General features: G+C 34.5%; 1 protein-coding gene across 1 annotated transcript; it reads left to right on the forward strand.

The window, feature by feature from the left end:
* The first annotated feature begins 14,848 nt into the window (after nt 1-14,848).
* Nucleotides 14,849-16,337, forward strand: LOC107407075 (uncharacterized). Its single transcript, XM_016014305.4, has one exon. It carries the CDS (start codon nt 15,097-15,099, stop codon nt 16,123-16,125), a length of 1,029 nt encoding a protein of 342 aa, XP_015869791.2. The 5' UTR covers nt 14,849-15,096; the 3' UTR covers nt 16,126-16,337.
* Nucleotides 16,338-17,442: the final 1,105 nt, after the last annotated feature.

Genomic DNA, 17,442 nt, shown 5'->3' on the forward strand with positions numbered 1-17,442 from the left:
CATCTTCATCATCCTTGACAATATCAAGGTCACTTTAATCCATGGAAGGAGTTCTTGATTGAATATAGGTGTTTATTTCCACTTTATACTCTTTCCAACTCCAATATAAGTTCTCATCTATGACAACATCTCTAGAGACAACAACTTGCATCTTTGACACATCATATATCCTATAGCCCTTTGAAACCAAGTTGTAGCCAACAATAATATCAATATTTGCCTTCTTGTTAGCTTGGACCTCTTGGTGTCCTGTACATGCATATAACAAATACTTCCAAAGACTTTTAAATGAGCAATTAAGGGTTTAAAGTCATACCACAATTCATTTGGAGTTTTGGAATTAATTGCCTTACATGGAAGTCAATTTAGAAGGTATACACCTTTGTTGGCAGGTTTGGTCCAAAATTTCTTTGGTAAACTCTTTCGAACAGCAACCATCTTGACATTTCTATAATGGTTCTATTCTTTCTTTCACTAACTCCATTTATGGAGTAAATGGAGTTGTAAGTTGATGTATGATGCCACTTTGCTTGCAAATATATTTGAAAGTCTTTGAAATGTACTCACCTCCATTATAGCTTTGGATTACTTTAATAGTTGTTTGAGCTTGGTTCTCCACAAGTGTTTTGAATTCTTCAAAGTGGCTACTACCTCTAATTTTTTTTATTTTTTAAGGAAGTAAATCCAAAATTTTCTTGAATAAACATCAATAAAGATGACAAAATACCTCCTCCCGGTATGAGTTATTTCATTCATCGGTCCACACAAATCCGAATGCACTAATTGTAGCTTTTCTTTTGCCTTATCGAGAGTTGTCAAAGGAAAGGGTTATCTTTTAAGCTTGGCAAGTTGACAAGTTTGCCATACAGCTTAAACTTCTTGGATTTGGTACTCATGGCCAATTGATTTTGTTAATTAAAATCAATCACAATGCTATTATCCTTCATATGGACAAGTAATACAACTTTTCCATCCTTAGATATTTCACAACATGTATCTAAGAATTTCAAAGTGTATCCTTACTTCATAAGTTATGGCACACTTAAAAAAAATTCTCAGATCAATTTAGTACATACAAAATGTTTGTGATTAGTATTGTAACTTTTGGTGTTGTAATCACCAAATCTTATTTTCCTTGTGCCTCCATCATTTGTCCATTTGCTGCCTTGATTTTTGTTGCAATTCTTGTATTGAACCTCACAAATAGGTCACAGTTGTTGCACATGTGATTAGTACAACCGCTGTCCAAAATCGAAGAATCTTTGGTTGTGCTTGCTAAGTTGCAGGTGCTGTGAAGGTATGTTCATGCTCTTCTCTTGATTCTTTGGGTTCTTGAGCTTTTCTTGCCTCTTTCCTCTAGTTCCTTTGCTTGCAAACTTTCTCCATGTGACAAATTGTTTGCAAATTTTGCACTGAGCATTCTGTCTCCACTAGCACAGCTTGGCCGTGTGTCCTTGCTTCTTGCATATTGTGAAACGACCATAGGTCATCTTGTTACCTCTTTGGTTGGTGGTCTCCTTGCCTCTATTTTTCTTTTGAACAGGCTTTGGTTTCTAGATTGATTTTCCTTCATTATTTTCTGCAAGGGTTGCTTCACTAGAGCTAGATTCCCCTTGAAGTCAAAGACTCTTTCTTTGTTCCGTGGCTTGCAAAGCATTGATCAATTCAGCAATTGTAATCTGTGAAAGATCTTTTATTTCTTCCAAAGTTGAAATCTTTGCTTCATACTTCTCTAGAAGACGTATGAGGATCTTTTCAATAATCCTTTGATACGGAGAATTTGGTTCACAATCTTCATGACTTTGTTGGTGAACTCCGTTTCATGTTCCAGAATCTTCAAATTTTTAAAATCTCTTCTAAAATTTAGCAGCTGCATTTGTTTTTCCTTGTGCTTCCTTGAAACTCTTCTTGAAGCCTTTCCCAAGCTTCTCTAGGGGTTTTACAAAGTCATAATCCTTGTAAAAATTTCATCGGTTACAGCAGCTTGTATTGCTACGAGAGTCTTGTAAGGTCTTCCATTTTCTTCACGATGAAGATTAATTTAGTTTGCTGAAGCTCCTGCCTTTAATGGTTCTACTTCATAATCAACTTCAACCAACTCCCAAAGATCATAGGCTTGAAGATAGGCTTTCATTTTGATTGCCCAAACCGCATAGTTTTGGCCATCAAACATAGGAGGTGAAGGTGCTGAAAAATGTGTATAGGCCATTGAAACAGGTTGGTGTTCTCTGAATTCTCACTTGTTCTTAGCAAAGATTGAAGAAATGAGGCTCTGATACCAATTTGAAAGATTAGGGCAAGGTATATGTTTGTTTGAAATTGATTTAGGAATTGATATACTAGGCTTAGCGTTTGAAATAGCTGCTGAAAACTTTTCCAGCAAAGCCGGTTTGGTGTTTCTTTTTGTTTTCAAATAGAAAACTAAGGTATTTTTCCAAGAATCAATCTGCATAATACAATGAAGTGTTATTATATATATAGCATACAAAATTGGTGTGAAAGCATACCATGGCCGGTCCTATGCACCAATGTTTTTTCAAGTTCTTCATGATGAAGTAAGCATATGTATAAAGGTAACTTCATGACATGCTTCATAAGGTGTTGACATATGTTGCTACTTTATTAAGTACTTCATGGTGAAGCAGTTCTCATGCATGATATCACATGTCTTCACATGTATTGAAGGAGAGGGAGATCGAATGGTTAAGCACCATGTCATCAAGCAGCTATCCATGTCATCATCCTCGTCACCAAGGTGCTTCCATGTCATCAAGGTGCTTAGGTTTCTTTAAACCTTAATTTGGCTAATACAGATTAATTAACACATTTTGGTGTCTTTGTACACCAACTTAACTAGCCTAGATTACACAAAAATTTGGCTTAAACAAAATACAAAAACAAGCTTAGAAAGCAATCCTTCGGCTAAAACACCTTACTCTTAGGTTTGCTTATGTTTTATGGCTAACAATGCCATGATTTTCTAATAGTTTTGGCTTTTCAACCCTATTATAAGCTCACACTTTCTTGCTTTTTTCTACTCAAAGATTATCTCAAATTTTTAATAAACACACTTAAAACCAGCAATTACATCACAGGTATATCCTAATTAAACGTATCAATAAAACAAAAACAAGTAGCAAGCAAATTCTGAGTGAATGATAAATCCTAGTCTCAACTTTACTAACTAAGAAAAAGAGAAAAAATAACAAAGCAATTTTTGGATTCAATAAAGGAATATACAGAATATTAAGAGACCAAAAATTCAAGGCTAAATTTAGAGAAGGATTCAACAATTAACAAGAACTCAATTCGAACAAAATTTCTCATAATTTAAGTCTATGTCACAAATCCTTAAACCAATTTTAATCCAATCAATTAACACCAATATTCAAATATCCAGCAACCAAATTTGAATGAGCAAACAACAACTTCAGCAAACATAATTGAATTTCCACACCAAACAAACTCAATTTTTCAACTCTCTCAACCCCGGCTTTAGCGTAATATTTTTTTTTTTTAATTCAGCCTTTTTTATTTTTTTTTTTTATCAAAAATTACAATAATATCAATACAAATTCCAGCAGCACAATTACCACTAAAAATCACAATTCCAATGCCAAACAACTTATCAAACCCGATTCTAATTTCAAGCAAAAAAAAATTGCACAAATTTAGGATTTGCAATATGTTTTCTTAAATTCCTTTCTTTTTTTTCTTTTCTTTTTTGAAAATATGAGTGCAACTAATTAATATTAAAACAAAAATAAAAATCAACAATAAACCACATTACTAAGAACTAATATGCAAACCAACTAACAACCTAGAAAGCAAAATTTTGACTAACAAAAAGGAAACATAATTTGGCTATGAAATTTTTTATGCAGAACATGTATGAGTAGAGAACAATGTTAACCTAATGTTAAAATTTTAGAATAACACAAAAATAAAGTAAATCAAATAAGATAGATCAAACCTGAACAGAATTCGGCTCTGATACCAAATGCTACTAACCTAGGTCGACTTGCTCCTAAACCCATATTAAATTAGCCCAGATCAAAATTAAGTTCAGATTCTAATGGCCACCTTGACCCCTAATCGACTTTTGATTAGAAACCTTGGTATATGATGAAGATGCCACAATAGGTTATGGAATATCCTATTGATAAGTCAAGCTAGAACACTAGTTCACTAATTGAAGTTCTACGTGTTCTAGGAAAACAAAGAAAAATTTTTCTCACAAGTAATTTTCTATTTCAATAATGATCCAAATATTATTGAGAAAATAAACCTTTAAATATGTTTGAGTGACAAAAATAAAATCCTAAAGTAACTAGGTCAAATTCGGCCAACTTAGCAAAATAATAGGTAATTGCCGAATTTCCAAGTCTTTCCTAAGCTAATTTGGATTAATTAATTCCTTAATTTTAAAATAGGAATTACTTAATTTTCAATCAAAATATTAAAATATCAACCTTCCTAAAGAAATTTGTCCAACAAATAATTAAATAAAAGCTAAAAATAAAAGATTATTTCCTAAAACAAAAGTCAAATTTTAGATTTGAAAAGTAGTTAACTGAATTTCTAAATAAGCTGTCTTGTCCAATCACCAGCTAGTTTAAGCTCCAAATCAGATTCAATATTCCATATAGGATTAGAACTAGTCCATACACGTTGCCATTGATTAGAATGATCAAAGCTTTCTTGGATTACAAGATAACTCCTTCCCAGCGCCAAACATGTTTAATTCGGCCAATGTGGAAGCTTGGATGCAAACGATGAACTTGGAAATACTTGCTTCTATCTTGGCTTGATTCCATTGTCCCTTGTTAAGCTCAATCACCTTCATGAGCTAACAAACCCATCCCTTACTGTATGGAGTCCTCAAATGCACCAAAACAGCTTCCCAGGTCCATTTATGCCTTTACAACTTGGATGCTCAACATGGGCTTAGGATCTTCTATCACCATTATGCCTTCTTGAGATTTAATAACTACTTATATGAAGCTAACAAGATTGTCCTTAAATATCTTAACTTGAGCTCTAGTAATTGGTCTGGTCTTCAATTGCACAGGATCAGCACTCCAACGTGTTGTTGATACGGATACGGGCAGGTTCTTATCAGTATCAGCCTACTAGCAGGTGATTCAGAACTTTTGAGGGACTATATATAACCATATTTATGTGTATATATAAATATATATATATATATATGTATGTACAAGGGTTTTGAATAATAAAGATGTTATTGGAATTATTGTTATTATTATTATTATCATTATTATGATTGTATCATTATCACTAATAGTATTATGGGTCCAGGATGATGCACATTATTTTTATATTTATATTTAGGTGTGTGAGCTGTAGTGGTATTTAATCCTATAATAGATGTGTAAGCATTATAGCCATGTCTAGTTGCACATGAAAATATATTGTAGCATGTGAGTGTTAAGATAATTGCAATCACTCTATGTAGGAACACACTTTTCGAGAGACAGTACTCTGGTTAGAGAGAGAGAGTGAGTTGTTCTTCAATAAAAGTGCATGTGGCTCTCTAATTAAAAGCAGAAGTTTGTTCTTAAGAAATCAAACGACTAGTTGTGTAAACAGAGATATGTTCTTTAGAAACTAGATGACTGGTTATGAGCTTTAACCTTCTTTCCTTTAATAAATCTATTTTTTTCTTTCGCTGGCCTGTGGATATGGGTTGTCTCTTTAATGACTGAACCACGTTATATCTAGTGTTCTTTGTATATCTTTCTCACCTATTTTTCTCATTTGTTCTAGTATGCTTGCATCGATTTTCTAGCTCATATCTAATGGTACTTACTGCTAATTATTTGATGTGTTCCTAGTTGGTTATTTAAGCAACCAAAAGTTAAACTTCTATAAGTATTAGATAGTTTGGAAATCCTCTTCAATGTAGAAAGTGGAAGGTGTAGGCAACTACAAATATGTAGAAGTGTGTTTTCTGTGTAGGATTGAATTTGGGGAAATTCACCTTACACGAGAGATATTGTCGGATTTTCTGTAGAATTTTCGATGAGGTTTCCCCTAAACAGGATCTTCCTAGAGTTCGGGGTAAGGACCATTAGAAGAGGTCTTGACAATTCAAATTATATAATCCATTTGTCTTTTAAAAATGATTGTCTATTCATCCCCACCATTTTGTATTTAAGTCCCATTTGAAAAGTGTCATTCTTTGTGTGAAATTAAGATTCCTTGCAAAAATTATTTTTTCCTACGCTTGAGTAATTTTCAAATGGTGGAAAATATGAGCTTCTGAAAATCTAATTCTTAGGATTTAAGAAAAAAAGGTGGAAATTAATTCCCAGCAAAAAGTTATAATTCTCAAATTCTCTAGAAAACATACTTTATATAGTTTATTAAAAATAAATTTATCCTTAATTTTAAAACAAAAATGAATTTAATTATTTACATGTCCTAAATTTTCTCTTACTAACTAACAAGAACATTTTTAGTATACAAAATAATTATTCCTTAAAAAATAAGAATAATTATTTATGCAAATAAAAAAGAAAAAAGGAATAATTATTCTTGCTTATATATTTGGTAAAAATATTTAATTAGAATCAAGGTTAATTAGTCTATATAAATAGCATTTTTACCAAATAATTCAAATTTTGTATACAAATTTTGGGTATATGATCTAGAAATGTTTTGGCTACATATACTTTTCATCAAGATCTCTGCTCTACACAATCTAAAAACTATTCACAAATTGATTAATGAGTTTTTGTAGACATACAATTTTTTTCCTTCCCCTGTTTTTAATATATTTTCTTAATTACCAATATAATCTCTTAATCTGATTTTCTAACCTTACTATGAAAAAAATTATTAGAAATTCAAGTTAAGCATTTTTCAATTTAAAAATTATAAATTATAAAAAACAAGATTAAACATGTTAAAATTTACATATTGGATAAATGAGAAAATTTTCATTTTTCATATTTGATTCTATATATTATCAAAATTATACATTATTTTATCAAAATCCAAATAAACGAGTGAAATTTAAAAAATTAGTAAAAAGATAGCTATGTGGTAGGATGTAAATGAATTATTTTCTTTTCAATTCATTCCACTTTATATACAAAATAATAATTGAATATTTTTTTTTTAATTATTAATATTACATAGAAGAAGGCAATGACCACTAGATAATCTTGGAGTACTAAAGTTTTTCTCCAGTTAGGAGAACGAGGCGCTACAAAAATGGCTTACAAGATTAATTCAATTGAAATTATTTCAAAAGTCTTCAAAAGTTTGGAGGTAAATAGGTGAAGAATTTTTTAAGGAATTGTTTTCAATTTTTATTTAAAAGTCAATGAAAGTCTAGAATTTTGAAAGTCAATAAAAGTCATAGACATTTTGAACATCACATGACTTTTATAGACTTTTAAAAGGTTTTAATTGAATATTTCTTTTATAGACTTTTAAAAAATATTTTAAAATTTATATTGAATATCCCAAACATTTTTAAAGTCTTTTAAAAGTTTGTATTGAATATATTCCAAAGTTTTAAATTTCAAAAATTTATATAAAAATATTTTAAAATTCTAATTGAATATGCCTCCTATAAAGGTATATCTATTTTCAAAACATACCAAATATAGAAAAACTAAATCTATATAATAGCTATTTTATTTTTTCATTTATATATATATATATATATATTAAATATGCCCTAACAAAATAAATTTCACCAATTCTTGATAAACTCATTTCCAAGAAAATCCTTCAAAACTTTGAGAGTTACAACGGGACTTTAATGTCCAAACTTTAACCAATAATTTAAAACCTTTTTCTTTCTTTTTTCTTTTTTCCTTTTTTTATTGATTCGTTGCCTCCCTCGTGTTATTATTAATAATATATTATTAACATTATTCGCTTCAGTTTTGGAATTGCTTGCTTCTTTAAAAATAATCTTTTAAGCTTTCATGAAAACAGCCATTAATTTCTTAAAATAAAAAGAATCAACAACAACCATTAATTTCTTAAAATAACTCAAAAAGAATATGAGAAGTGAAGGAGTGATTGATAGAATACAAATAGTTGAATAAAGAGATAAAGATAGATTTTTTTTTTTTTTTCGGGTAATAAAAGATCGATGATAGAGAAAGGAAAGAAAAAAGTAGTGCGCAATGGCTGGTTGGAAACCATAACCAATTTGGAGGAAAGGTTGTGGGAGAAACAATGATGTAAAAGTAAAAAACAGAAAATGCAAAAATTGCTTTTGGGAGAGGAAGAAAAGGAAAAAAATGAAAAAACAAACAAAAAAACGTGTTTTGTGTTTTTCAACTTGTCCGCGTCAAGAATTTTTTAAAATGATTTTAAAATAGTTAAAATCATTTTTAAAAAGATAAAAAGAATATTTGATAAAAAAAAATGTGCATTAAATTTTTAGTGATTTTGTAAGAGGAAGATATGAAAAAAAAAAAATGTCTTGTGTTTTTCAACTTGTCCGAGTCAAGAATTTTTTTAAAATGATTTAAGAATAGTTAAAATCAGTTTTAAAAAAGATTTAAAAATATATATAAATATATATATATATATATAGATATACAGTCCATTTATGGTGCGGACGGTTCTTATACGGACCACAGTATTGGTGACAGTTTTTCATAGTATTAGTGACGATTTTCTAAAAAACCGTCGTTAATACTATGAAAAATCATCACTAATACTGCGGTCCTCATGCGGACCGTCCTCACCATAGAATTTCCATATAGATATATATATATATATATATAGTTGACAAAAAAATGTGCATTATGTTTTTACTGATACAGATTTTGAAAAATCACATAAAGAATCACCTATTGTATAGTTGTTGAAAAACAAAATTTTAAAATGAGTAATTTCTTGAATCAATGTCAGGACTCCATCTCAAACGTACTCTTAACCCATAGTTTATGTCACGATCCCACTTCTTGGAGTATGCAAAGTGGAACGTGTGGTGTTTACTAATTCTTCGTTGGTAGTAAGCCAACCGTTAGTATTCCTCACAAGCAAACAACACACACAATATTAATATTGTGCAAGCATTAAGCAAGCAATAAAGCAAATAACAATAATCGATAGTAAAAAAGCAAGCACAAAAGGCAACAATGAAATTGAATGAAATGCACTCGTTTTATTGGGTCTCGATGGAGAGAATAGCAAAGAAGTTACAAGCACACTATTAAAAGTTCTCACCTATGTTGGTAGTCTAGCCCAACACCTCGCCGACTAGTCATCCCCTCTAAAGAGCTTATTTAACTATTTTCATCCTGATAAGAATATACATCAAAATACACAAAGAATCATAATGGCACTATTTCTTACAATGCAAAAATATAAATCTAAGCAAGTGACCATGGGTTTGACTGATGACCAATGGATGAACTTAACTTGGTGATTACAACCAAAATACAAAGGTACCTATGACTCGCACATCCTCCCCCACTCAATAAGTCGACGTCCTCGACAACACTACCACTTTAAATTCTTCAATCATTTGCTTATAGAATGTTAATTTGTCCTCTTTCTCCCAGCTGGTCTCTTCATCTCCCAGTCCCTTCCACTTGACGAAGTACTCTTGTACTGGATGTCAATGGACATATTTGACTCTGTCAGCTAGGATCTCCTCTGCTTCTTTTACCTCTTCGGTAGCTTGATGTTGACGTCAGCTCTTGCTAGGTCGTTGCATGCTGAATCTTCATTGTCTGGGAAATATGGCATGAGGCTATTGACATCAAATACTAGTTGGACCTTCATCCACTCTGGAGTCACCACCTTATACAAGGCTCTCCCAACTTTGGTGACGATTGGAATTGGCCTTTCATACTTCCTCATCAATCTGGGGTCTCTATCTTCTAGCCAATGAAACTTTTCTCATATCAACTTCACCATCACCATATCTCCCACATTGAGGGCTCCGTCCTTTATCTGCCCATTTTTTCATCCGGTTGGCCATTTTCTCCAAGTAGGATTTAACTATCTTCATGTTGCTCTTCCTTTCCTTCGTGAAGTTGAAAGCCCTTGGGTTCTTACCTTTATATTTACTTACTATATGTAGTAACAAAGGTTTCTGACTATTAACTATCTTAAATGGGCATGTACTCATGGGAGAGCCTTTTGTGCATTGAAGTAGAATTAGGGTACGTCAAAGAGTTGTGCCCAATTTTCCTAGTAGGTGCTAACAAAGTGTCGTAAGTACTCTTCCAACATGCCATTGAAACATTTCAGCTTGTCCATCTATTCACTGATGATAACAGGAGGAATGTTGAGCTAGGAGTCGTGAAGTTTGAATAGCTCCTTCTAGAAAGACCCTATGAGTTCAACATCTCAATCGCTGACAATATGTTTGGGCATTCTAATATTTGCCATAAACTTAAAAATTAGGCAAGCTATCTTCTTAGCCATGCAGTACTTTAATGTTGGGATGAAAGTAGCATATATTTTGAGAATCTATCTACAACTACCAAAATACTTTAGAGATCCCTGATCTTTGGAAGGTTGAGGATGAAGTTAAGCGACACACTCTCCCATGGAAGGATGGGGACGAGAAGTAGCTCCAACAACCCTGGTAGCTTTTGTCTTTCCACTTTGCCTTATTGACACACAAGACAAGTTCGAGTGTAATCCATAACATCATCATGCATTTATGGCCAATAGTAAACTTGCTTGATCAGTGCAAATGTTCTCTACCATCCCGGATGTCCGGCCAATAAGGTACCATGGCACTCCTACAACAGTGTCTTCCTTAAATCCCCAGATCTTGGGACAAATCATTTATCCTCCTTCATCCTCAATAGGTCATCTTCCTCCCAGAATTGGCATGTTTTCCCCTTTTTACACAATTTTAGGATGTTCTACGTGCATTAATCTCCCCCTAAGTGCTGCCTTATGAGTTCTCATATTGAAGTAGCAATAGTGCTAGCCGCCATGTTAGCTAACACCCTTAATGGTGTGAGCTCCATTTTACAAATTAATGCATCAACAGCCTGATTCTTGGTCCCCGTCTTGTGTTCGAAGTGAAAGTCAAACTCTACAATAAATTCATGCCAATGAGCCTGCTTTGGGATTAGTTTTGGTTGCGTGAGGAAGTGATTAATAGCTGAGTTATTAGTATTTACAATGAATCTTGACCCCAATAGGTAATGTCTTCACATCCTTAAGCAGTGAATCATAGCAAGCATATCTTTCTCTTAAGCAGTTTAATTCTTTTCTGCCTTTGATAGCTTTCTACATTCATAGGCTATGAGATCGTCATCTTGAAGTAGGACTCTACCCAAAGCAAAGTCTGATGCATTAATTTGGACTTCAAATGGTTTTGTGACATCCGAAAGCACCAAGACCCAATCACTCATCATAACTTCCTTTAAATCATCGAATGAACCTTGATGTTCATTGCTCCATTTCCACGGCACATCATTATTTAGCAATTCCATTAAAGGAGTTGCCTTCTTTAAGTTTCCTTTGATAAAGGGATGATAGCAATTATCCAATCCAAGAAAGGATCTAAGTTCTTTGACACTAGCAGAAGTTTTCCATTCTTGGATGGCTTTTACCTTTTCTATATCCATGTAAATCTTCAAATCTTTGATAATATGGGCCAAAAATTAAATTCGTCTCTTAGAAAAAGCACGTTTCTCTCTTTTCACAAATAATTGGTTTTCTCGAAACCTTTGAAACATCAATCAAATATGCTCAAAATGCTCCTCAATGGTAGAACTGAAAATCATAATACCATCGAGATATAGCACAACAAGCTTGTCGAGGAAGTCTCTGAATACTTAGTTCATAAGAGTGCAAAATATTTCTCCCTCATTGGTCAACCTAAATGGCATCACTAAGAACTTGAAAGCTCTGTATCACATAACATAAGTAGTTTTCTCCTCATCCCCTTCAGCCACTCTTACTTGGTAGTATTCCGATCTCAAGTCTAGTTTGTGAAGAATTTGGCACCACAAAGTTGTTCGAACAAGTCAGTAATTAAGGGGATTAAGTATTTGTTCCGCCTGGTGACCTTGTTCAATGCTCGGTAGTCCACACACAAGCATAGACTTCCATCTTTCTTCTTCTGAAATAATACTGGAGCGTTATATGGTGCCTTCAAGGGCCTAAGGAACCCTGCTTCCAAAAGTACCATCAACTGCTTCCACAGTTCCACCAGCTCTAGAGGAGTCATTCCATATGGTGTTTTGCTGGGGGTTTCTCTCTAAGCATCAGTTCAATTTTTTGGTCGATGTCTCGTCGATGGGCAGGTTCCTCAGTAATTTAGCTAGTATTACGTCGTCAAAGGATTTAAAGCTTCTATCACCACAGAGGGGTTGGTTCATCACACTTATCTTCCTTTCCCACTATTAGTGCTACGTAATAAGGTTCTTTGTGTTTCAACCCTTTCTTAAATTTGAGTGCTTATAAGAATTCGGAGTCATTCAATTGCTTTCTCTACACTAGGATCACTCAAGTTTGCTCTCCTATCATCAATAAGCTATTGGCAATGGGAATGGGGATTGCTTTCTTCTCCATTAGAAAGTCCATTCCTAAGATGACATTAAATTATCCACCGAAACCACAATCAAATCCACATGGCCCTTCCAAGATCCCAATTTGAAAGGCACTTGTCTCGCCCACCATGGGTAAGGATTTGGAGTTAACAACCTTCACTTGCCTTGCATCTCTATGCAAGCTTAAGCCTAGTCTCTTAGCCTCATTTTTTAAACATAAATTATAGGTGGCACCCATGTCCACCATCACACTCTTTGTGGCCTTCCCATTAATTACCACATTCACAAATATGAGACCTTTCTTATTGGTCTCTTGGTCAAAATGACCTGCTTCTTAAGGATGTTCAAAAATCTTAATGTGCCCACTTGGACAATGTCTTCCCTCTCTTCTACTGTCTCCTCTCACAATTCTATTGGCTCATGTGCATGAAAAGAAGCTTGGAAGGTATTGAGGGCAATTATATGAGGACACTCGGCAACCCCATGTGGATGATTACATAACAAGCACGCCATACATCTAGGTTTATTCCCAAAGGCATTGAATGTCTGAGATGAAGTATCTCTCGGATTCGGAGGTTTTATGTTATCGCCTCCCCCTAATTTTGTGAAATTGGAGGCGTAAAGAACCTACCGCTATTGGTGTTCGAAAGGGGATGCTGGGGTTTCCTGTTGCAAGGGCTTTACAACACGTAGTCCATTAAGCATTTTGTTGCCCCTAGCGTCAATGGTAGATCCTACACCCATTGTCATTGAAGTTCCATCCTGGTCCAAAGTTTCAGATCTTCTGGGAAGTAAAAGAGTTTATCCTTTTCTAACATGTCACGGATATCTGGCATGAATGCCAAGAAAGCTTTCACATAATCCCTGACATTACCAGCTTGTCTCAACTTTTTCAAATGTCAGTGGACAATGTAGTTCACATTTTTGGGAAGAAATTGGTTATTGAATTTCTTCTACAAATGGTCTCATGTGACAATGACACATATATTGTTCTTAATGTCCTCATACTTGGACTGCCACCACAATTTCACATAGTTTGTTAGGTACATTATGACCATTTTCACCTTCATTTCCTCCAAATGTGGCCTTACCACTTGAAAGAATCGTTCCATATCAAATAGAAAGTTTTTGAGCTCTTTTGTATCATGCACACCTCCATATGCTCGAGTATCGGGCACTTTGAGTCATGCGTACTGTACTCCCATTGAGGGTGGCAAGCTGGTTCTCCATTGCCTGCACAGTTTGAGTGAGCTTGGTATTCATCTACCCTAACTCGATTTTGAATGCCTCTATGGTGGCTCGAAAGTCTTCCATCAAATCATTCATAATAGCCAATAGGCTTGCTATTACTTCCTTCGCGGCTGCGTTTTGCTCGCCTACAGTTGAGCTCAAAAGGCCGACAACCACCACTGGCTTTGTTTCCTTTCGAGTGCTCTCACTCAACTCGTCAAATCGTCGATCATCTCCACCTTTTCAAAGACCTCACACCAATCGTGGCCTTTGACATATGCCTCCATCATCCCAGCGAGCTCGGATCGATAGCATCAAATCGCATCTCATTCGTCATTTTTTGTATCTGTGTGTTACGGTCCCACTCTTTAGTGTATGCAAATTGGACAGTGCTATGCTTACTAGCCCCTCGTGAGTAATAAGCCAACCGTTAATGTTCCTCACAAACAAACTATCCACACGATATTAGTATTATGCAAATATCAAGCAGGCAATAAAGCAAGTGACAATAATCGAAAATAAAAAGGCAAGCACATAAGGCAACAACAAAATTGAATGACATACACTCGTTTTATTGGATCTCGGTGGAGAAAACATCATAGAGGTTACAAGCACGTTATTAAAAATTTGCACCTAAGCTGGTGGTCTAGTTCAACACCTCATCAACTAACTATCCCACTATAAGAATCTTATTTAGCTATTTTAATCCTGAGAGGAATATATATTAAAATATATAAAATCTCAAATGATATTTTTTTTTATAATGTAAAAATATAAATTTAAATAAATGATCATAGACTTGATTAATAATCCTGAATGAACTTATCTTGGTGATTATAGTTAAAATACAAAGAAATATATGACTCTCACACTTTACATGGGTATACATAAAGTTCCTTTTTCTAACTATTTGTATATCTTGGTCATTTGCATTCCATCAAAATTTACATCAAAATATGGAGTTACTGCGACTTTTTACTACTGTCTTAGCCTAATTTATATACCAAACACGGATTGATCTTTATTTAAATTGGAAGCCCAAAAAAAAAAAACAAAAACAAAAGAAACTTAAATAAATATTTGGTGATCAGAAATCAGAATCCTCTTGGACCTTTGCTTAAGAGTTGGGACGTGAAAAAAGGAACAGCAGCCAGGTCCAAAGAACTGAAACCCACAGAGGTCCCAGAAGACTTCCATTTCCGTACGCTATCTTCCTATCCTTACCCCGAAAAATAAATAAAATAAAATAAAATAAAAATAATTTTCTTGTCTTCTTCTTCTCCTCCAACCCTCTCATTCCATCTCTGTTTGTCTCCATTCCCATCATATCTTCTTTTGCCTTCCCATGGCGACCTCACCATCGCCATCGCGACCACCAGTTCTCGACGTGTGCACAGTCTTCTCCGAAACAAAGCGCATAATCAACGCTCACTCTCGTCACTTCCTCGCTCTCTCCGTCCTCTTCATCCTTCCACTCAGCTTCTCCTTCGTCGTCTTCCCAACTCTCCAGGACCTCCTCATCGATCCCATCCCCAACAACTCTCAAATCTTCACGGCTCTTACTGATTTCGTTCCTCAACTAGAATTACAAGACCAACCCACTGTCTCCGCCAAGACCCTTTTCCTTGCTTTGGCTTATTCCGTCCTCACCTTCGTCTTCTCTCTCTGTGCCATCGGATCGATCACTTACAGTGTCTTCCATGGCTTCTATGGCCGACCCGTCAAGCTCGTCTCCGCTATCAAATCCATCTTCTTCTCCTTCTTCCCTCTTTTGGGTACCCTTATTGTTGCCCAGATCATCGTTTTTGCGATCGCAATTCTTTTCGCCATCTTCTTGTTCCTGGTGATTACAGGAATCGATTTTTTGGGGTTTGAGACTGATTTATCTTCGCCTTATGTACTTGTATTGTTTGTGATTCTTATGATTGTTCTGATTTCGGTGTTGTTGTATCTGCAAACGATTTGGAACCTGGCGTTTGTGGTCGTGGTGCTGGAATCGAGCTGGGGTCTGCAACCGTTGAGGCGGAGTGGGAATTTGCTTAAAGGGATGAGAAGGGTCGCTTTTTCGATGATGTTGTTTTTCGTATCTTTCGCAGCGATTTCCCTTTTAGCTTCGTTTTCGACTGTCCGTGTGGTTGGTGTTTCCGATGGGTGGAAGAGTTGGCAATTTGTTGTGGAAATCGTTGGGACTTCGAGCTTTCTGACTTTGGTTATGCTTTATAATTTCGCTGCGAATACGGTGCTTTACATGTACTGCAAAGCCATTCAAGGGGAGCTTGCTTTTGAGATCGTTGAGGAGTTTGCAAGAGAATATGTTTGCTTGCCCTTTGATGATGAGAAAGTTCCTCATGTTGTCTCTGTTGTGTATACTTGATCATGAGTATATGAGGTTAGTCAAACTCTGTAATGCTCAGCCAACTATCTTCTCCTTTAGTTGTTCTGGTGGTTCTTTTATCTTTGTTGTCACTTGTTTGTGTTGTTTATATTAGAAAACTGTTAAATGTATGAAAAGAAAAAAGGGACAAAGTTTTCATGAATGTTATGTATGAAAATTTGTGAATATAAAGATTTCTTTTTCTTTTTTAATAGTGTTAGTGTTTTGTATGATTGGAATCTGTAATAGACAAAGCCCTGCAAGAAAATTATAGCTTCAAACCCCGCACCAAAGAAAATTTGGAAGTTTTCCGACAAAAATAAGACCTTTACGGATTTAGGAACCATTTAGAACTAGCAGGAAGATTTTTACATTGTAATGGGTTTTTTTATATAATTGAATCAATGAAGGCTTGGAAATTAGATGGTACGGATGTTGGTGGTGTTGAAATGTAAGTGTGGTTAGAGATGTTGTGAGGATGATTTTTGGGTTGGAAAAAATTCCTTTCTTCTTCTTCTATCGGATGCTGTACTTGTTAAAGGTGGGTTATACAACACCAAATTGATGTATCAAATTTTGGATACAGAATTTTAGTTCACCTTTCTTCCAAACTTGGATAAACAAGTTATCGATTAACAAAATTGATGACTAGTATATTTGATTCAAAGCTTTCACTGTCTTTTTAAGTACACATTGTCTTTAAATGATAAAACAAACCAAAGGGAAATAAAGTGTAAGATTATAAAAAGGGAGACTCGCGAAGAATTGGTCGCGATGTATTACTAGCTGTACTGGTGTTGATCTAGGTGGATCGGAAACTACAAGTCAGAGTTAGAAGCCAAGATTAATTTTTGCGGAAAAAGACTTTGGAAGTCATTGATTGACTATTTATTTAATGTTGATGACGTCTGTCGTGCTGTGTGAGTCGCTTGATTTCTTTTGGAGGATTCTGCTAAGGGTTTTTGATCAACCGCAAGGACATGGAGTTTTTCTATTTTGTGTGGATGAGGTATGAGTTGAGTTGGAAGATAGATTTTTTTTGTGGATGGGGATTTTTGGTAAAAGCTATTTTACAATCACATTCAGCAATATTGATCCTCTACTACATTCGCTTGTAATCCGTCATGTTTGGGCCATCCAAACAAAAATCCCCAAGTCTAAATAACAAAAACTGGTTTAGCCCAACCTTTGAAATTGAATTGACACTAGAAAAAAAAGTATCATATTTTTTTTTTAGATCACTTTAAAATCAATTGTGTTATGTCATCCATGTATTTTACAACAATCACGTGCAACATAAACCAAATAATTAGCAAC

This window comes from Ziziphus jujuba, chromosome 12, assembly GCF_031755915.1.
Source record: "Ziziphus jujuba cultivar Dongzao chromosome 12, ASM3175591v1".
Classification (NCBI taxonomy): domain Eukaryota; kingdom Viridiplantae; phylum Streptophyta; class Magnoliopsida; order Rosales; family Rhamnaceae; genus Ziziphus; species Ziziphus jujuba.